Source organism: Charadrius vociferus, unplaced genomic scaffold, assembly GCF_000708025.1.
Source record: "Charadrius vociferus isolate BGI_N301 unplaced genomic scaffold, ASM70802v2 scaffold528, whole genome shotgun sequence".
Lineage (NCBI taxonomy): Eukaryota > Metazoa > Chordata > Aves > Charadriiformes > Charadriidae > Charadrius > Charadrius vociferus.
Window position 1 is genome coordinate 500,963 of NW_009649559.1, and position 21,232 is coordinate 522,194.

General features: G+C 44.8%; 1 protein-coding gene across 2 annotated transcripts in view; it reads right to left on the reverse strand.

The window, feature by feature from the left end:
* LOC104290852 (A-kinase anchor protein 2-like) overlaps positions 1 to 21,232 on the reverse strand; it is a 110,328-nt gene that overhangs the window by 3,713 nt on the left and 85,383 nt on the right. The window contains exons 2-4 of one of the 2 annotated variants that reach the window (XM_009890019.1): positions 17,055 to 19,446; positions 8,001 to 8,179; positions 4,557 to 4,595 (exon numbers count right to left, since the gene is read on the reverse strand). In XM_009890019.1, coding sequence (XP_009888321.1) covers positions 4,557 to 4,595; positions 8,001 to 8,179; positions 17,055 to 19,446 — 2,610 coding nt within the window. Of the gene's footprint in view, positions 1 to 4,556; positions 4,596 to 8,000; positions 8,180 to 17,054; positions 19,447 to 21,232 lie in introns of those variants that run through there. The other variant, XM_009890020.1, reaches the window with a different exon arrangement.

Below are 21,232 nucleotides of genomic sequence, written 5' to 3' on the forward strand. Positions count from 1 at the left end.
GAATTCCTCCTGACACATCAGCCTGTAAGCAGCATACTGGATGCACTCCTGCTACAGGGCTGAGGACCAGCGGTTTAAACCACATTTGGGATTCTGAGGGCCAAAACCAAGGACAGACAACCCAAACTGAACAATGGAGAACAAAACTGGGACTGGGTATCAGAGCATCATCTTGTTATCTTCTCAGAATGAAAAAAGAGAGTGGCTGCTCCAGGGTTAGCAATGAAAGAGGAAAAAACCCCAGTGACTTTCTTTTTTTGGATGGCAACAAACAAATACTGACAGACAGGAGACTATCAAGACCAGTATGAGATAATGATTAAATAAACCACAGAAAATTACTGTTCTCCTCACTGGATATTGAAATTTACAGGAAAACCCAACAAAGTCAACATAAATTTCAAACCAAAACTGTCACTATCCCAGAGTGGTGGTATATTTCGATGAGGCCTGCTCAATTTGGCCTGTAGATTTATGCCAGCTGAAAATTAAATGGATTTTACATCATCTACAACAGTTTCCAGTCAGTGTCTTCCTTGCTGGAACTCACAATGTTGTGATGGTCTCTGGTGATGGCCCTTAAATTTTGAAAATTTCTGCTTTGGATCAGTTAGCTTGTGTTTGTCTTAAAAGGCAGCAACAACGTTTCTTCCATTCATCCCCAGCCTGCAAACCTGCCCAGAAGCTTGTCTACTTCTGTAAATGTTGCTGGTTGCTCCAAGGAAAACTGTTTCCAGAATTATATCAGAGCTACCATGAGGGAACCGAATGTTGACTTAGGTTTTGCGGGGAAAAAAAGTACTGATGTCTGCCTTAGTCTTAATAAACAAGCCCTCTAAATAGTAGAGCAAATACTAATAAGCTGAAGGTCCTTTAGAACAGTTACTCCAGAATTATTCTTCTCATCTACTGAGAAGAGTGTTTGACCTAAAATAACCCTCATTTTTACAAGGCCGTGTCAGTTTTACACCCGCTAGAGGAAACAATGGGGTAATTATAGCATGCAACTGGAATGACTGAGTAGAGAACTGGGTCTCCTCAATGGAGCATTGAATTCACAAACCAGGAAGCTGCTTGCCTAAAATAGCAAACGATCTCCATTTTAAAATATTCTTGGCAGATATCAGGGCCGTCCGTAGATCCGTCATGAGTCCGGTGCTCAGAGGCTCTCCACTGTAGGTTGAAGGAAGGAAAGGTTTTTGCTTTTGTTGTCGCGGCTGTTTTGTGGGTCTGCAACATGCTGCATTTTGGCCACATTGCAACATACCACCTCAAGGCTTAGTAAGAGATGATGCCCCACGTCGGCTCAGCAGTGAGCTGCAGTGAACGACCCAGGCAGGGCCAGGCTTGGCCGGTCAGAGCATCCTGAGGCAGCCAGGCTCATAACTGCAGGCAGAAGGTGTATATGGAAAATCAGAAGCAGACAGTTCACTCAAACTAAGGCTGAAGAACTGAGCTGGGTACATCCTAAGGGTAAGATCACGTCAGTGAAAAAAGCAATGTTATATAAAATGTCTTACTTGGGAGAGGTGATTTGACTACTAGCTGCATTAGAAAAGGAAGAATTTAGAGAGCAGAAGTGGGTGTGAGGAGAAGACAAATGTACCAAATTATGTAGGGCTGTAAAAACTGCTCTCACCCCTCTTTGCAAAAAGTGGATGTGTGGATCTTGTGGTTGCAGCTCTGGGGTCTCGCTAAGAATTGCAGAGGGCTCTTTCATGACAGATTTCATTTATTTTTGAGGATTTAAAAAGAAAAAGATTGAAACACTATCAGGTGTAAGATTAATTTATCCATGCATCCTAGAGTTGGAAACTAACCTGTCCTGAGTTTCCCCTCCAACAGATGTAACAACAATTGCTCTCTTACTGGCAACAAGAGAATACAAAGCAAAATACAGATATGCTTTAGTACAAAGCATATTTATCTCCACCACTGAATGAAACTGACTACTATACAGTACAGGCTAATTTTTATTGAACAGTAGCAGCAAAACCGATGAGGAAGCAACACGATTTTTCTGGAGCTTAATATTTAGTGATTCAAACAAAACCAGAAAATGCAAAAGTCTTGGTGTCTAAAATCTACCAGTACTATGTGGAAAAGTCGCTGCGCAGTTCACCTCCAGGGAGCACACGGTGCACAGGGACGGAAGCACAAAGGCAGGGAACAGGCTGTCTATTCCTGCAGACGTGAGTGTTCCCACTCAGGAATGATAAACTAAATGCTTTAACATAAAACTGGAACTAGTGAGGGACAAAGAACATCCATTTCTCTAGTATAAAGGTATTTTCTTTACTGTACCTACTTAATGCTATTCACTGAATACCCCAGACCTCTAGGGAGCACAGCGAGGAACTGGGTACCTGAGATGAAAATGTGTTTACCTGAAACAAGACAGTAACGGTATTATACTGCTGCTGGTCAGTATTAAAACATAAACTGTGTGCTCTCTGCCATCAAAACTAGTATGTTGGTTTTCTGTTTCGTAACACAAAATTTTTCAGCAGTAGCCTTTAGTGTTGCATAAATGTCAACTTACTGCAGCATCTCCTACAGCATGATTGATACTAAGCAAACTCAGGATAATGTCCTGTAAATCTGAAGATACATATAGTTGTAAGGACAAAAGCAGAAGATTTTGAGGACAAAACCAACCTATATAGGTGCAAGCACGTAGTTATCTGTGGCCTCTTTAAAACAGCAGGTGGATGTGCTTTTAACACAGGCTGCGGGAATTTGGAGGTGATAACACCACATCAACCCAAGGAGGCGGGCTGTGGTTTGCTGCATGTAGCTTACCTTCAGCAGTTACCGTACCTTACCCTGGGTTTGCTGCTCACCGGAGCGGAGCCGCCAGGCCGATTGCGTGGAAGCCCCTGCTCCCAGCCGGCACAAACACAGTCGGGTCAGCTCCAGTGCTGCCAATTAAAACTGAGCCACCTGCCTGCACTGGAGAAGGTTACGGAGCCACAGCTCAGCTCTGGGGTCAGTAGAGAGTAGGGGGGCACCGTGCCCTGAGTCTTGCTGTTCCCTCCGAAAGAACTGCCCAGCTCCAGCTAAAGATTTGCAGTGAGAACCAAACGGTTTCTTCCACCTGGGATTAACGCTGGGGATTAGCCAGGTGGCATACTTTCACCTGCATACAGAATTGCCGTGTCCTACAGCCTTTTTCATCTCTACCTCCATTTCTATCCATGCACGTTCATTTTCAGCTCATTTCTCCTCACGTCATTATCATTTTACAACGCGGACACACAACCTCCCAGCAGCAGGCCAAGGGCTGGCCATGTAGAATCTACACCTGAGCTTCTGCCTCCCACACAACATCAAACGCGCTGATCTCTACTTACCGTTCATAAATCATAACTCAGATTATTGTGCAGATATTATGGGGGAGAAAAGGCCCAGCATATGTTTAAAACCAGATCTCTGAAAGCACGCTGCGCTTATACTGATCAACTCTCTATGAATACTCTACTCAAAGATCAATCGCTGGCTTGTATCTGTGAGATAAAACCCACCCTAAATTATTTAACGAATAGACTTGACTTTGTTTTACTCGCCAGGACAGAAAATGTTCATATACTTGTCTTGAGGTAGCTGGTGTGGTCAAATAAATTATGGAACACAGAAATAGTGGAAGGTTCATGTTTATAAAAAACAGCTGATATTGGACGAATTAATACCAGTCATTACCACAATCTATTTGTGTCTCAGAGAAGTCCAGATTTACACATATGTCTGCATAAAAAATTACAGCAGTTGAAATGTCCGTATTATTGAGTACCTCCTTCCTACAAACATTGCAAAAGTGTAGTTGGAATAAACTCTCTGCTCTTAAAGTTCTTGCATTTGGCAGAGTCCAGCTTTGTAGGGATAAGGACTGTGCAAGTTATTGCCTTGCTAATATACCAAATGTCACCGTAAATACCCTTTCTTTAGCAGGTCTGTGTTTCTTTTACTCTGAGACCAACACTGATGCTAAGTTGTGGGATTGTGATCAGCCATCACGTCACATCACAACACACAGGCACAAGGACAGGTCCACAAAATTCACGAGACTGAGGCCCTGAGTTTGGATCCGACTCTTCTTCCACGGATGAAAGGTCGGTGTGCAGATTCTTTACAGAACACTAGAGGTTTTGATAGTGCTAAATACTCTGTAATCAGAGACAAAGCAAAGCCACAGCAGTTTCACTCAGCGTCTGAGGATGCTTGGATCCCAGGTTTAGCTTTGCCAGCTAAACAGTAACCAGGATTAAGGAGAAGTTCTCATTTCACGCCTCAGGAATGCTCCAGTCCTGGGCAACAGCTCCCATCCCTTTATTACAACCCCTCCCATGCCAGAAATTGTAACTAGAATCCAAGGGTTAGAAAACCAGCCACACAAATATTTGTTGATGAGAGATAAGGAATAACCCACACAGGCATTTGCATCCCGGTTTTGATATGAAACAGCACTGGCACACAGCACAAAAATGCAAACTGCAGCGACATGCACTTGGAATCACCATGCAAGAGGAAGCAAAAATAAGTAAGCAGTTGAAAAGTACCTCAGAAGTAACCTTGCTAGACAGTAATTTACAGGTGTACTGGTAGAAAGGGAAAAGACCAGCATTAGTACATCAAACAGGCATGTTATAACTAGGAAAAAAGAACAAAATAAAGAAATTGCAAGAACTGGCATATCCCCAAATATAGGATTTCAAGCAACTTGGTGTCATAAAAAAAAAGTAAGGTTAGTCAGTTTGGTGGTTTTTTTTTAATGACGTTGCTTGGCCAGTCTCAGTCGTGTTTACCATCAGTGCTTGACCTGTTTTCTTGCTGCTGCTTTTTCTCTTTTTCTCACCTGTTGAAACCTCTACTGTAACACGTCCTTTTTTGGAAGAAACTGCCCCCTTGCCTGAGCAGTAAAGTTCTTCCAAGAGCGGATGTGCTGGATTTGCCCTCTGTCTCTGAAAGGCAAAACCTGCAAGCCCCGGCCAGAGTGGCCGTGTTGTTGCCATTGAAGCCGGACATAAAACAGAAGGTGGTGATGTTTAAAGGAGAGGTAGGGTACATGTCCTACTGAAACCACCCTCCTGCCTTTTGGTGTGTCTTACGTAGGGAGAAACTGAAGCTCTATACATCAGTATTGCTGGTGTGCTCAGCATATTAGGGTGAGTTTCCATGGACATCAAACCTCTCTACAACCCCATTCAGGAGACTGTGGCTGCTGCCGACGGCTCTGTTCAGCCTCGGATGTCACAGCACCCTGACTTCTCCGATACCTGAGGAAGTCTCTGGTTCTCCTCACTCACACAGAGCAATGTTGAGCCACGTTCAGCTCTCAGGACTTAATGCTCCAAGTAGAAGCACCCTGTTGGGTTGCCAGTTATGCTCCTTCCCCTGCTATATTGAATAGATTTTTTAAAACAGGCCACTGATGTGCTCTTTTGTTTCGTTAGTTACAGAAATCTTTTTCCTGAGTGCACAGTCAAACGTCCTCTGCTGACAAATCAAAGCTATTTGTTTTTTAAATAATTATTGTTTAGCCTGGCATGTAAAATATTAGCTCAAACTAACAAGCGGTACAAGTGCAGCACTTCTTATTTGAATTATCTTTCCCCTGTCAATGGTGGGAGTTGTTTACAAAAGCAGAGCGGAAAAAGGCAGGGAAGAGAAACAAAACACTCCTGCTGGTGCAAGGAAGCTCTGCAGGACACTGCCCTCTAATAGGATTTTGGGTAGGCAGCCCCAGGAATGTAAATCTTGTTTGGCTGTATGCAACGGGCTTAGCAAAGAGGAGAATGACACCAAACCACAACACTGTGGGACTTCGGTGAGCACTGGGGCTCTGTGAATTCACTGCAGCCTTGAAAATTTGTCCCAGAAAAGGATCCATCCCACAAATTGTCTGACTGACACCAATGCTCTGGCAGTGCATCTTTGGGTGGTCAGTGCCTGGGCAGCTTCAGTAGCAGCAGAGAGCCGAGCTGGTGCCTAGAGCACACCTCTGCGGTCAAATGCTGCCCAGACCAGTGCTCCACTCAGGACATCAGGGCTCGCTTACAACTGCAGAAGGGACTATGCAATCGTGGCCAACCTGCTTTCTAGGGGCCACATGTGCAGCTCTGCAAGCACCCGAGGATTCGCACTCAGGTCACCAAGCAGAGGGAGTTAGCTCCAGTGACATCTCACCTGCCTTTCGTGTGATGCAACACACACGGCAAATGGCATGTGACCATCACAGGTGCGGGAGAAGACTTCTGCCACAAGCCATTGCTTGGTGGGCTGGGCAAGTCACCTTCGCTCCTCATCGGGGTGGAGGAAAAGCTCAGGGTGCGTACCAAGCTAAGTATCACCTCTTTAGCATGGCAGCTCCTCTGCCGTGCCCAGATTGTGAGCCACTAGAGTGACAGACACTCACTGCAGGACTCCTGAGGACCAGTTCTGGTTTGCACAGCAGGAGTTTTATGCCCCTCTGTTTTCTAAAGCTCCTCCTGGCTTCTGCAAAGGGCGTGAGAGTGTGACATGTCTCCTGCCTCTGAGTGCCCTTCAGGAAAAGAGATCCCCTGGGGAGATGCCAGAAAACAGGACCCACCGGGGTAGGTGGAGCCACCCCATTTCACTGGGTGCTTTTGGGAGGGAGGAGAAACCAGAGAGTGGTTCCTTCCCAAGATGCCGCTGTAAGAACAAGGCATGCTTCTGTGTGCAATCTGGCTTCCTATGTGGCAGCAGGAGCCTGATGGGTTGATTACAAGATCTTGTTTTTCAATGGCTTCCGTGGAAGAAAGGACCAGAAAGTTTCTGGTGTGCGCTGGAAATTAATCTGTCTCCATTTTGAGGCAGCTCCCCTACTACGTTTTAGTGAACCAGCAGAAATGCAACAGGACCTCTCCACATTAGCATAAGATACTTAAAATCAGAAGGAATGCACTGTGCAGTATTCAGCAGTAATGAGTAAGAGCTGCCAGACTAGTGCAATATTCATGTTACAAACCTTCGCTTACTTCTATACACCTAATGAGACTCTACCCTTAATGAATGTTACTTGAAAGCAGTTTGTTTAAAGCACGAGCTCCTTGGTGCTGGTGTCATTGTTCTGACATCGCTGGGAAATGCCTGGAGGACTGTGGCTGCTTCAGCAAACACATAACAATGACTATGTCCATGTAAGAAGTTTTATATCACACTTGTATCTCACTACCTTCTGCATTCATTGCCCACAGTAATAATGAGTATGAATAACGAACACCTCGTGCTCTGTTGGGAACAGGTTGTATAATGGATGCACCTGAATTTTGGTACTTCCAGTGATGAAATTCATAGCTCTTCTTATTAGTGCCTCCAGTAAAGAATAACTTCATTGGGTTAAATTCTACTACAGTAATGACTGAAATGCAGGCACCCATTTAAGAAACTGAAATTCTGGCTGGTTTTGTGTTTGTGTGGAAGACAGACAACAAATCCAGTGGGAAACAGCATGCTGCCCGCTGAAGGATCCAAGTTAATTTCTGAGAAATTGCCAATCCAGTTCTGCAAGGGATGGTTTCTAGGAAAGTTATCCATTTACACTGAATCCTGAGCACACTGGGACAGGACTTTAGGAGTCTACAAACACAGGCATGAATACATGCTTGATCCACAAAGTTCAAAGAGATGCTAAAATAACCCACCGGAGGGTCTTGGTGATGTGTGAATTAACAGTCTGCCGATTGCAGGGAAGCTACCCACTGCCCTTACTATTAATTTATTAATTAACTTAATTAAAAAGAACCTTAACATGAGTTGGCTTTGGTATTTGCAGTGATGCCCTCTCTTCCTCTTCATTGGCCTTAATCCTTCCCTTGCAAACATACTGGCCCTTACAATGTGTTAAAATCCTTACACACTTGCAAAGTTGATCTGAGCAGATTCTTGGGAAATAAAATTTTTTTTTGTTGTCTGAATGTTGGTTCTCACGAGTCATGGTCTCTATCACAGAGAGGAAAAGCGAAAAGGACAAGTGCACTTACACTGCTGTCATCCATCCTTTCTCGTCTCTTAGTTTTGTGTGTTTCGTAATCCTCCATGAGGGTCTGCATCAGGTTCTTGGGTCGCTGGGCTCCCGCGGGCTCCTCGGGCGGTGGGTCAGACTGCAAGACATGGCTTTCTGTGGTAGGAGATGGAGGAGGCTTGATCTTCTCTATCTTTCCTGCAATTACACGAAAAGGAAGGACCCTTTCTAAGCTGAAGAGCTCACAAGTTGTTTCCAAAAGACAATAGCAAAAGAAGCATTTTCAGTGGGGTTTGAATGAAGAAACAGTTTGGAATGAAGTCTGTGAAACAAACTGGTAAATCAGGATGGTTATAGGCTTTAAAAACACTCTATCTTCCTGAAATGCACTACACCAAAACACTACAAAATCTTTTTACAAAACCTGGAAGAGCTGCCAAATGATACAATGCAAATTTAACCTACCACTATTACTTATTATCTGGCTGAATTACCCCCCTTACCTCATACGTGACACATTTTAGTGATCTGGAAATATTTGTAAGATTCTGGAAAAACCACAAGATGATTTTTTTTCTGTCTCAGACAATAAAACACACAGGATACCACCACTATATGCCAGGGAGCCGATGTCCAAAGAAAGCATCTGGTTAAGTGGTGCTGGCTTTTTCTCTTCTTCCAGTGCTTGTTATCTACTTTGGAAGTGTGAAAGGCTTTGGGTTGGTCCCTGGTGCTACTCTTCCCTGCAGCTGTGTCCTGCAACTTGCAGAGGGTGCTCCTGGAGGGAGACCCGTGCCAGACGAGGATGGGGTCTCTGTCCCACACACTCGTCATTCAGACAGGGCCCTTCAGTCTCCTGGTGGGAGGAAAGTCAGAGAGAAGTCAGGTCGCTCTCTGACTGAACCCATTTCACCCAGGGCAGCCTGTTTTAGGCAGAGTAACCGCAGCTGAAGAGCTGGGTAAAAGACAGGCCAGAACAAGGAACCAGCAACGAGCTGTGGGATAGTTTTGGGGATGGACAACCCACACTTCTCCAGGGAGGACGGCCTGTGTTTCTCGTTACCAGGCGTTGATCGGAGTGAGCCGCCCACCTTGCCCTGGTGGGAAGAATAAGGATGATGGTGGCACGTTGTGAGAATAAGGTGGGGGGACCTTCAGCTATGACAGAAAAAGCAGTGCTGAACCAAAATCAGGTTCCCTTTTCCATGGCACATCAGCTCTTTGAAATAAGATGGTTCAATGGATGGGAAAGAAAAAAGGAGAAAAAAACCCACCCCAAACCCCTTACAAATATGGGAACGAACCAGAAGGGTCGTGCAGATTTTCATGAAACTTCTTGTTGCTAAGACAAATGAAAACCTTTGCTGCTCCTCCAAAAAGCATTATGACAGTGGTAGCCACTAGAGAGCAGCCTTGAAACCTCCTGTAAGAATCAGCAGGATATATTCTTGAAGGGAGAAGTGAAACCTGAGTCGACACTGCAGGTCTTTTACAAGAAATCCCATTGCCGGGCTTGTTTCATTTCTGATCAGTATGGAAAACCCCCAGCATCACTAGTTTCTCGTTACAGGCTTAGCTTAAGCTGGCCAGTGCTGGGATGAGGCTGGGAATTCATCCCCACTAAATCACCCCACCAGAGGCGGGAGAGGGAGTTTCTATGGGCCCAGGTTCTCCTCTGGGTTGCATCAGCACCCACTCAACAGACAACCAACAGTTACGCTGCCAAAGCAGGGGACGACAACAGGTCCTGAGCTGCCCAGCTGAACCCATGTGTGACAGCTTTGGCTGCTCAGCAGGAGAGAGGAAGAACAACCATCACCTTGCCCATTAGGTCCAATGGCTAAAAAAGGTCTGCTGAAAATAAAAGGCCTGTTAGGGGTCAGATATCTTGCTGTATTACTTCATTCTTACACTAAAAAGTAACTGTCTTGGATGTGGAGAGGTGGGCCCAAGCCAGCCTCATGCAGTTCAACAAGGCCAAGTGCAAGGGTGGTAAGGCACTGGAACAGGTTGCCCAGAGAGGTTGTTGAGGCCCCATCCCTGGAGGTGTTCAAGGCCAGGCTGGACGTGGCCTTGGGCAACCTGGTCTGGTGGGAGGTGTCCCTGCCCACGGCAGGGAGGTTGGAACTCGATGATCTTCAAGGTCCTTTCCAACCTAAACCATTCTATGATTCTATGTATGCAAGTAATGCAGAAAGAACCAGCCTTCTCAGATGTCTGCCCAGCTTTTGCTTTCCCCCAGGGATGCAGACACATCACAGGATGCTCAGACCTACAGACAAGCCTCATGCCTGAAAAGTGCTCCTTCCACTCCATTTCCCCTGGGAAACAATGCAAACTGTAGGCTTTGGGGATCTACATTTTAGAAAGGGGATACCTCCAAGCAGATCCATCCTCCCTGGATGGAAGGCCCACCATTTTCCGTATTGTAGCAGCAACCCTGTAGCAAAACACAACAGTTCTGCGCATGTGGAACAGTGTCACCATGAACAGTGTCACAGATCCCTTTTCACAAATAGCGAAGCCGAGGTAGTAAGGATATTTAAGTGGTTCGTATCCACAAGAAATTATGCTTATACAACCATTTTCTTTGTGTAAGTGTTGAATTCCACTAAAAACTCAGAAATTCACTGCGTCACTTCAACTACTTTTCACAGAGGAGTAAGTGTCTCTTTCAAGTTCCTAAAAATTTTGTCAGAACAGGTAGACAGGTGGAAGAGAGGGATCCTACTGGTGCCAATGGTAGCGGAAAGGAAAGCAACTAGCACAAACACCAGTGAGGTTGTGGTTAGATGATGGGGTGTCTGAGGCTTCAGGACTCTCAGAACAACCACAGAAAAACTCCATGAACCCGATGCAAAGCTCCAGTCCAGTGTGGACCTATTCTGCCAGTTCAGATCGTGTTAGAAACGGTGCTGGGTTAATTTTCTTCTGGCAGATTTTCATCCAGATAAGGTACCGTTCTCAGGCAGAAGTCATTCAGCGTAAAAGCATCATGAGTCACGATGATCACAGGCACTTTCTACTTCCGCAGTCCCATGCCCACACCTGATGCACACAGACGCTGCTGGTGGTCCTTGCCCAATCCAGGCTGAGTAATAAAGGAACTGTGCTCTGACTCAAACGTAAACACGGTCACACCTGTAGGATACCAGCAAAAACTGCAGCCTGATAGTCAAACTTGCAAGTTAACAGTAGCTACCAGCAGTATAGTCCCCTGAGGTAACATTTAGAGCTGTTGCAACATACTGAGTACAGGCTACAGCATCTCAAATCTTCACCTACACTTTCACATTTTTCTCCTTTTTCAAAGGGACTCCAAAAAATCTTCTGTGGCTTGAGTTCTGGTGATGGCTTCCTCCACTGTCTGGCTTCAGGGACCTACTACGAAGCTCCTGTAATTTGATTTCTCTTAATTTCCTGCCTCTTGTGCTATTTGGGGCAGGCAGGAGCTGCTCCTATGGAGAACGCTCTTTCTAAGCCCTGGGGCGGGGGTGGTGGCTGCATAACATGGCCTGACACCTCTCTGCAGAATCAAAGATGTGTAAGAGCTGGGGGCTGATTAGCTTCCTCCTAACCAAAACCTCTGCACAACTCTGGGGGGCAAGAGGGGTTGTGATGGTGATTTGTCCACCCTGTGAAGCCTGACAGGTGTCCAAGCACTTGCTGCAAGCCAAGGAAAGATGCTCAGCTGATTTGTTGCAACACCAAGATGAAAGAGTGACTGAGGCGATGCCCTGGGACAAGGACCTGACACACCTCTAAATAACCAGTAGGTAACAAGGGCCATCATATAATGTTAGCTAAGGTACAAAGGAGATGGGAAGAATCGGGGTTCACACAAGTAGGAGCAACTACTTAACAGATGCTGGTGGCATTTTTACAACATCTGCAGAGCAGAGAAAACTTTTCAAAATAAGGTATTTCAGCAAGACAGTTTTAGGAGACTAGTCTCTGCTGAAGTCAAGGGATAGTCGAAATGGATAAAAAAAAGGTCCCTCTGGTAATGTGCAGTCTCATTACCACTGCAGGTGAAAAGTGGGCTTCTTCGGTCTTCTTGAACACCAGGTGAGTAACATGAATACACAAACAAGCAAACATTAAAAAAAGAACCTCTGGAAGATCTTCTCACTTTGTACACATTCTCCACTAGGGCGGGAATAAGAGACCAAATGATGAATTAGCTGGGTTAGTATGCTGTTAAGGCACTCCTGGAAGCATTCAGGAGATAACTGATGAGCAGTCCAGAGGAATCCTTGAAGAGAGTGATGAACTTTGTTTTTTTCATAACAGTGCTTATGAAAGGGTAAGGAAACAGTATCTTCCATAAACTGAAAGGCTCCATTTCTGCTGTAGCTTTCATCAAAATTCTCATATTAAAAAAAGGTTCATGCATATGGATTATACCTGATCCTTATCCTTTATATGTATACAGGGCATTAAAAATTTTGCAATGGCCACAAATATTAAAAATATCTTGCCCCAAAGTTTCTGCTTCTCCCCCATTGTACAAAAAGTTTCTTCAGGCTGTGGCTGAACCTGAGAAATTTCTGTAGTGTAGGTATTAACTAGTGAAAAATTAAAGTGGAAGATGGTTTTCAGAATGAAGTGGTTTCTCTGACAGAGGCTCATGCTCCACAGCTGTCACTCAGGAGAAGAAAGAGGATGACAGCACACACATGTCTCTCACCATTTGGAGGGAACAGTTACCTGAAATGTAAATGTACCTGATGACTTGCATCTCTAATCTGCAACTCCCCCTCTGGGCTTTTGCCATCCACTGAAATTCTCTCATCTAGTTCATCACCTGAGGACAAGAGAAGATGACTGCTTGGTGGGCAGATGTGTCCGAGTGCCTGCAGATGAGTGTAGGTAGTGCAACATGCATTCTGCCTCATCTGACAATGCTTTGGTGACAAACACCAAAAAGGCAGATGTGGCAGCTTCAGGAAAGCTTATCCCAGGCATGGCTTCTCGTGTTAGGAATTTCCTGTCATATCCTGTCATGAGACAGCAAATATTCACAAAGGGTCTCTCTCCAACAGAAAAGCCTTCACTGAACCAAGACCCAAGATTACTTGAACCAGGCACTACAGGAAATTAGACACTAGTTCTTCATAGTCTAAGTACTCCTAATAAAAGGAACATGGGAGTTACACCACCAAATGTACGCTAGATCCTCTTGTGTCACACAGTCATAGAATCATAGAATGGTTTGGGTTTGAAGGGACCTTAAAGATCACCTAGTTCCAACCCCCCTGCCATGGGCAGGGACACCTCCCACTACACCAGGCTGCTCAAAGCCCCCTCCAGTCTGGCCTTGAAACACTTTCAGGGATGGAACCTCAACAACTTCTCAGGGCAACCTGTGCCAGTGTCTCACCAATCTCACAATAGAGAATTTCTTCCTAATATCTAATCTAAATCTCCCCTCTTTCATTTTAAAACCGTTACCCCTCATCCTATCACTACACTCCCTGATCAAGACTCCCTCCCCATCTTTCCTGTAGGCCCCCTTCAGGTACTGGAAGGCCACTATAAGGGTGCCCTGAAGCCTTCTCTTCTCCAGGCTGAACAACCTCAACTCTCTCAGCCTGTCTTAATAGGACGGGCGCTCCAGCCCTCTGGTCATCTTCCTGGCCCTCCTCTAGACTCAATCCAACAGGTCCATGTCCTTCTTATTTTGGGGGCCCCAGAGCTGGATACAGTACTCCAGGTGGGGTCTCACGAGAGTAGAGTAGAGGGGCAGAATCATGCTGTTCAAGTAAACTATCAAACAGCCCCAGCTGCTCTGCCCAAGAAGGATGGTGTACCACCCACACATTGCAGGAGAAAACCACTGGCTTGCTATGAAGCTGTTCAACATCTCACCAAGTGCAGCAGGTACTGCAGCAAAACAACACAGGAAATTTTCAAATCTAAATACAGCTCCACAAATATTTTGGGATCCACACTGACTCTCCATTTAGCCATACTCCAGGATTTTTTTGGTCTTTCTTGTGTTTCCTCATGCTGGAAACAAAACTTTTTGGGAAAGGAGTTCACATCAGTTCTTCCCTTCACCCTTCCAGGAGTACCTTGGAGAATGTCTTGTCCTATGGGCACACAACACATAGTTATCATTCCACTGAAATTACTCTGTGTCTCACTCCAGTCATCTGAGATGGGTTAAAAGGCTGCTTCGAAGCATCCCAAACAGCTATAAAGGATCCCTGTTAGAAGTAGAGAAGTTTATTACCAGGAATCATGTTAGCTTGTGCTGGGTGGTTGGCAGACACCAAGTTTAGTGTTACTGTCAGTTGTATGAAAGTTGTATGTCAGGGTGACATAAACAGCCTGTTTGCTATCTAAAGTAATTAGCAGTTACTTCACACATACACCCACGTGAATTGTGTTAATCTTCCACACTTCAGTCAAAATAGCAGTTCAGTTCACTGCAGTCCTTTTTTTGTCTTTTGTGTTTGTTACCCAGTTAACAACAGTTCAAAGCAGTGAAGTGGGGCAGGAGTAACAAGGCACCAGGGACCACCAAGAGTCCTAGTAAAGCTACTCTGCCCAGTCCACCACCAAGAAGCAACCTGATAGCTAGGCCATTGCTAATTAAATTAGTTACTGCCCCTCCTCTAAAGAGTTGTGGTGAGTTTACACTTCCCCACTTAAGGATTAGTAACAGGTTTTTCAAATTTAGGCTTGATCCCCTAATCCCTTTCTGCTGAGGTATCCTGATGTTAAAAGAACAGTGCCAATTCTTTCTTTGGTAAAGGCAATTTGGTGACAGAAGTACATCTATTTCGTCTTCTTCTTCCTCTTCTTCTTACTACTACTATTATTTTTCTATGTGAAACTAGATATTCAGATTACAGTATCACACATGTTCCACAGCATATTCTTCACTGTGCCTACCACAAGTAGATTTTCTTTTCTGCTCTGTAATTCACCTCTGTGATTTGCCACAACAAAGCCTTACAGCCAGATTTTGCTGCCTCTGCTGAATCACCTTTTGCCTCTGTTTTTGTAAATACTGCAAAGGTGCTGTAAATATTAAAATAAAAGGAAAGTCGCTGCAATCTTCCAAGGGATTGCATGGTATCCCTTCTCCCTATTTTTAATGATGTCTGCAAGCTTTAACTGCAACACAGCTGGCTAAAGGGACTGCAAGGATGAGCTGAGCTGAGGGTATGCACCCTCCAACACTAAGGGTGCTGAGCTAATTTCTGCCAGCTGAGAGCTCTGCTGAGCACATCCGCTGTTTAGAAAGCACCGAAAGCAGATTTAAGAATGACTTTAGCAATGCTCTTTGCGGTTTTTTTGATCAATGACATCCTTACATATTGCCACATACTCATCTTTTCCTAGAAATTAATTCTTTGCCTTGTCACCAGCTGCAAATTGCAGTAGCTTGAGTCATTGGCTAATAGATCCCAATTTTCTTTCCTGAACATATGGCAGTTGGACATTTAAAGGAAGCTGTCTGGAATGATTCATTACAACTACAAGTTTATCACTCTCACTAGAATGTAATTTACAATGAACATTTTAACATCAGACACAAAGTAAATGCCTCGTTGTGTAGAGAAATAAGAATAAGTACACTGTTTTCCCAGATGCTCCATTAAAATAAGCATTAGTGTCAGCAGCCCTTCCAACATCACTTGTGAGTAAAAAGCAACCACGACCAGCCTCATTTCGAGGACTTGCAGCTACAGATGATGCTGTTTTTGGAAAGCGGTCACAATGAGTCCTCCCAGCTGAGGTCTACAGTGACTTGTCTCTCACTTCTTGTCAGACATTGCTCAAAACACCTCAGCTTCTGGAGACTCCCTATCAAAAACACTCTTCTATAGGAGTAATAACAATAGCACTTCAAGCAAATTAGTGACATCTGCTACTTTTTTTGGCAAGAAACACAGTTAAAAATCATCTTTGCAGAAGACGCAAAAACTATTAGCTATCTATGTGCTGCATAGGACTCCAAGTTCACAATCAAACTGGGTAATGGACTAAATCCAGACCTTATTCAAGTTTGCTATGACTTTCAAAAGGAAACGATCACCTTGCACAATTTTTGGAAGCATCACTGACTCAGATTTACACCAGTGGAAATAAGGACAGAATTGAAGTGCTCTGGGTAAAATTAATACTTCACAATGATCACTGTTAACAGAAACTTCTAAGTACTTGCAAAGCATATGTACGTTTATACTCATAAAAATCACTACACAGAAATAAGCCTGGCATGTGTTGCTATTTTTTTTTTTAAATATTTTTTTATATTAAGAAGGCATGAGCGCTTGACTTTATTTTTTGAGAAGGGGAAGGAGAAGAGTGATATGCTGTAACTGCTGTGAATGCCACCTCAAGGACCCAGAAGCTGATCAGTCAGAGGAGGACTTCTACTGAATCTATTAAGCATTTTGTTTGTGATGCCTGTTTAATTCAGTAGTAAATGACACCAGCTGAAATACATGGCAACTCACAGCTCTGGAGATCGTTTTACCAAACAAACTTCATTAAGAAGTCCAAGAAATACCCGAGAACAGAAAGCAAGACAGACACACACAAAAAGAAATCTGATGCAAAACTCCAAAACCTGTAAATCCCCACTATGTTTGCACTTCCTTAATGATGTGCAAGAGAACAGAAAGCCTGTTAAAAATGCTTTGTATGTTTGTCTTTCAAACAACCACACAGCTGCAAAAACTGCTGATGTCCTTCCTTGTGATGATCCTAAATTTCAGTGGGTGGTCTGAGCAGCACAGTGATAGACATGTCATGCTATACTGTGGACAGGGATGAATAGAGTGCAGGGTTTCTTAATGATGAGCAGCAGGGTACGTCAACTACTTCTGTGCTACATTTGGGAAAAAACAAAAGCGTCCTCAGGCATGCTCACCGGGAGAAAGTTGGGTTGTCCCACATCGTCCTCCTGCCTGCAGTTTCCAGGCAGACGAAGTCATGACAACCCTCCCACCCTCTGCAAAACTGATGTATTCACTCAAAAATGACATAAAACCAAATCTGACCTGACCCTGCAGTCACATTTCACTTCCACTCTGATGCTTCGGGCTCTTACCTGGTGCAGTTTTGTAAGACACGGTTCTGGTGGGCATGGGTGGTGCGCTCTTCATAATAGGGCTTGATGCCACCTGCAGACCTTGGCGCTGCCTCTTCAGTTCCTCTTCTCGTTCCTGGGCAGCTCTGATCTCTTCTTCTATCATTGACAAAGTCCGCTGCTTCCTCGACCGTAACTTGAAAGGGCCCACGGTCACTTCAGGCTCCTGAGTGGCGAGGATGGAGGCGGTGCTCCTCAACTCAGCTGCCTCTGAATACTTGCTGAAATAGCTGACTTCATGCCTATTTTCCTCCACAAGGAATGGCTGGCTGGCTGAGTACACGGGCGACTGCTGCAAACTCTTCCCCTCCCTGAGTCCTGAGTCTTCCTCTTTTGAAGTCTTTGGTATGGTGTCCCTTTTTTCTTGAACAGGTGAAGACACCTGGGGTGGCTCGAACATTGGGTTCTGTTGCTCCTTGGAGGCTGGAGCTGGCCCAGTGGTGGCTGGCTGCTCTTTGACAGAGATCTCCTTCTCCGCTGGGATTCCTTCTTCCTTGTAGTTTGCTTTATCCGCCTGCTCGGCTATGGCTTGTTGGATGGCGTTTTGAACCAGCAGACCAGCGTGGTACTCCAGCTGATCATCAATCAGCATGGAGTCTGCCAATGCTGGGGAGGGTGAGTCACAGCCCAGGTCGCTGAAGGACTTGGAGATGCCATCACCCCTGCACTCTGCCGGAGTGTCGGCCTGTGGGGTCTGTGGCAGTGAGAAATCAGCCAGCGAGCTTTCCTGCAGGGCGCTCATGGTCTCATTGGAGGCACCGCTGTCACTGATGTTATCCATGCTAAAGTCATTGGAAAGGGTCTCCAAGACAGTGGTATCCTGAGACCTGACAGACAAGTCATCCAAACCAGAGTCGAGCTCCTCTGGAGGGGAAGAGGCGCTGGCTGACTTTGGGAACTGGTCTAGCACGCCCTGTCCATCATCCTTCACCACAGTGAAGACTGCTCTCGCACTCATGAATTCTCCATCCTCTGCCCACAGTTTTGAGGCCTGTCCAGCTCTGGGGCTATCACTGCACCGTAACTCTCTTGCCGAGTCAGCAGTGGTAGTCTGAGCACTTGCATCATCTTCTGAGGTACAGGAGACCTTCTGTGCTTTGACAACTGTGGCATTGTTACCCTCAAGCTGTCCTGTTTGCCCACACACTGAAACGGGTCTTGTCACAGAGGACAGTTGCTTGTCTACATGTGGAGAATTGAGGCTTTTGTAGAAGGGTTTGATGGAGAACATTTTGGGTGTTCCTGACCGCCTCGGGGGGGGCTGACCCTGAGATGGACCTGAATGCTCCATCAGCTGGAATTGCTTTCTGGCAGCTGAGAAGTCAATTTGCTCGGTGACAATATCCTCTTTCTTGATATTGACTGGGTCTGGTGGTACAAAGGAGCAGCTGATCTGTTTGGGGGATGTTGGTGTTGCACCTTGCTGCTGCTGTCTCTCCTTGCGCTCCTTGTACTTCTTGTGGGACTCCAGGTGCTCTTCATCCAGTTGATCCTCCAGGGTCTTCTCTTGGGGAGGGTTCCACCATTTGGCGGCAATGTTGGGGTTTTTCTTGACAGCCTGGCTTTTAATGAGTTCCCTTCTTTCCTTTTCAAGTTCCATCATTTCCTCTGATGGTCTGACTTTGCGGACCCTGTATTTTTCCTTCTCTTCCTCATCTTCAAAGAGCTTTGAGGGCTTTTTGTCTTCATGGAAAGCTCGTAGTTCAAACTTAGCCTCTTTCTTAAGGGTTGTAAGAGTCGTTTCTCCATCCTTAGAGGATCTTCTAGAACTGTTTGAAGAAGTGGGGCTTCCTGGCACCTTCAGACTTTCCCTAGTGTCTTCCTTCAGTCCATCCAAGGAATGGCCATTTGATTTCAGGTTCTCGTCTGTTATACTAGCTTCCTGTGGTTCAACTACCAAGGGTGCCTGCTTGTCGGCTACATTTTCTTCCCTTTCGCTGGGTACTGAATCATTATTGATATTAACAGATGCTCCTGAGCCATCCATAATGGAAACTGCACTTGGTTCAGGGGAGGATGTCCCATTAAAGGTATTATCTGTAGCAGAGTCACAGCAATTTGCCTCCAGCACTTCATCTAGGTATCTGATCTCTTTAGCAACTTCACTGTCCAGAGATTCGTGCCTGTCCTTAAGTCCATTGTGGCTGGCAGCAGGAGAAAAGAAGTGGGTTGGATTGTCTATGGGATGTGGTGAAGCCACTGTGGTGATGCTTTTACGTTCAGAAACTGGAACTTCAATTTCCATTTTCTCTTCCTTTGTAGCAAGCACAGTAGCTGGCTCCAAGAAATTGGCACAGTTTTGGTCTCTGTTTTTTCTCAACCTGATGTCATCCTCAGGGATTCTGGAAGATTTCTAAAATAAAAGAGAACAAAACTATGATGAAGTCCTGAAAAGCAACATTTCATTTTATGCAGAGTAAACACCATCTGGAAAGCAAATCCTAGGACTTCTTAAACTTGAGATTAAAGCCGCGTCTCAGTGTGGGAAGACAAGGCAAATCAGTAACACAAAAAATAGAAAGTTGCCTTACCATAACCTGGACAAGGCACTAAAAGAACAAACTTTCATTTAAGTATCTCCCACCTGCTTACCACCCTCACTTTGTCTTTATTTCATGTCTGTGTCCTAGTTTGCCACTAAAAATGAGCTTAGGATTCCCAAGTTATTAATGGCTTGGCAGTTTAGATTCTTTAAAGGTTTGCACATGCAGCACACGACACCTATCATCTTGGTATTTTAAAAACGCTTTCCGCACTTTAAGGAAATCTCATAATGCCTCTACAGATGAAAAGTATTACTGCCCCTGTTTTGCAGAAACAGATGCTGACATGCAGGAAGAGTAGGCGATTCATCCCAAGTTAGGAAAAAGGACGTGGAAATAGCAGGGAATGTTCATTTCTCAGTGGATCAATCCTGGTCATCAAACACAGGGTAGAATTACACGGGGTCTTTCTCCAGCCCACACGGAAACCCACACGCAACTGGACCTGGGAGACAGGAAGCATGCGCAACTCCCATGGCACGAAGACCACCACAAGGAGCATGACAGGGACCAGAGTCATGGTCTCCTCCCTCCCACTCATTTGATCTACAGTGCAGATGCACTAGACTCATATTTCTCCTGATGTGCTGCCTCTGCTCTCAAGGATGGTATTGAAAGAAACACTATTTATGTCCTGGTACAGGCAGATTTTACCCATCAAGCAGCCTACTGAACTTCCTGTGAGTAAAGTCTGAAGGAACTTTTGATTAAGCTGGTAACATGTCAATGAATTTCTCAATAATTCTTTACTGCTGAAAGGCAAAAAAAGGAAACACCAAAAGAAAAGAAGAAAAGAAGAGGGCATTTTCAATATAATTCTTCAGAAAGAACTTGCTAACTCTTGTTAACTCTTCGTAACTCCTGAAAACCAGAAGTGACACACCTATCCACTTTGACTAGTGTTTAAAACAGAAACTTGGTATCTGAGGTCTCTGGCTCCCTTTCCACATGTGTTTCTATGTAGTACAACTGCTGAGGCACAGGCCTGGGAAGCAAACAGCACTGACCAAACCCTGTGAACTCAGTGGTCACCCAACAAGGGCACCCTTGTCTGCTAGTCATCCCCCACCCTTGCTGTCCTTTATCCTGTATGCTATTAATACACACTGCAGCAGAAGATGATCAGCTAGGAGCACAATGGCACTTACCAGTGACCTGAACAATCACATTGACTCTGGCTTTATATAGGCAGTAAAACGCATTTGACACACCTTAAGGAATTATAAACAGCCAGCCAGAAGAGCTCTCTTTCTAAAAGCACTTTGAAAGAGTTTTTCTGCCCAACTATGTAGTTGTACACAGTTGAAGACAGCCACAAGATATTTTCTTCTTAATTGTGCTTAAACATTGGGAAAAACCTTTAAAAACAAACAAACAATCTGCTTTTGTCTATGTGCAAACTTGACATAATTCACTGGTTCTACTTGCACTTTCTGTTGAACCTAGAAATTCTCCAGCTAAAGTTTCTAGCTGTGCTTTTCTTAAAGCAGATTACATTTTTCATGATTCAAATATCTAAATGTGGCCAGTTTCTTCTTTAGTCCTATTAAGGATATATTCAAGAAATCAGATGTTCTGCAAACAAATAAAGAACAA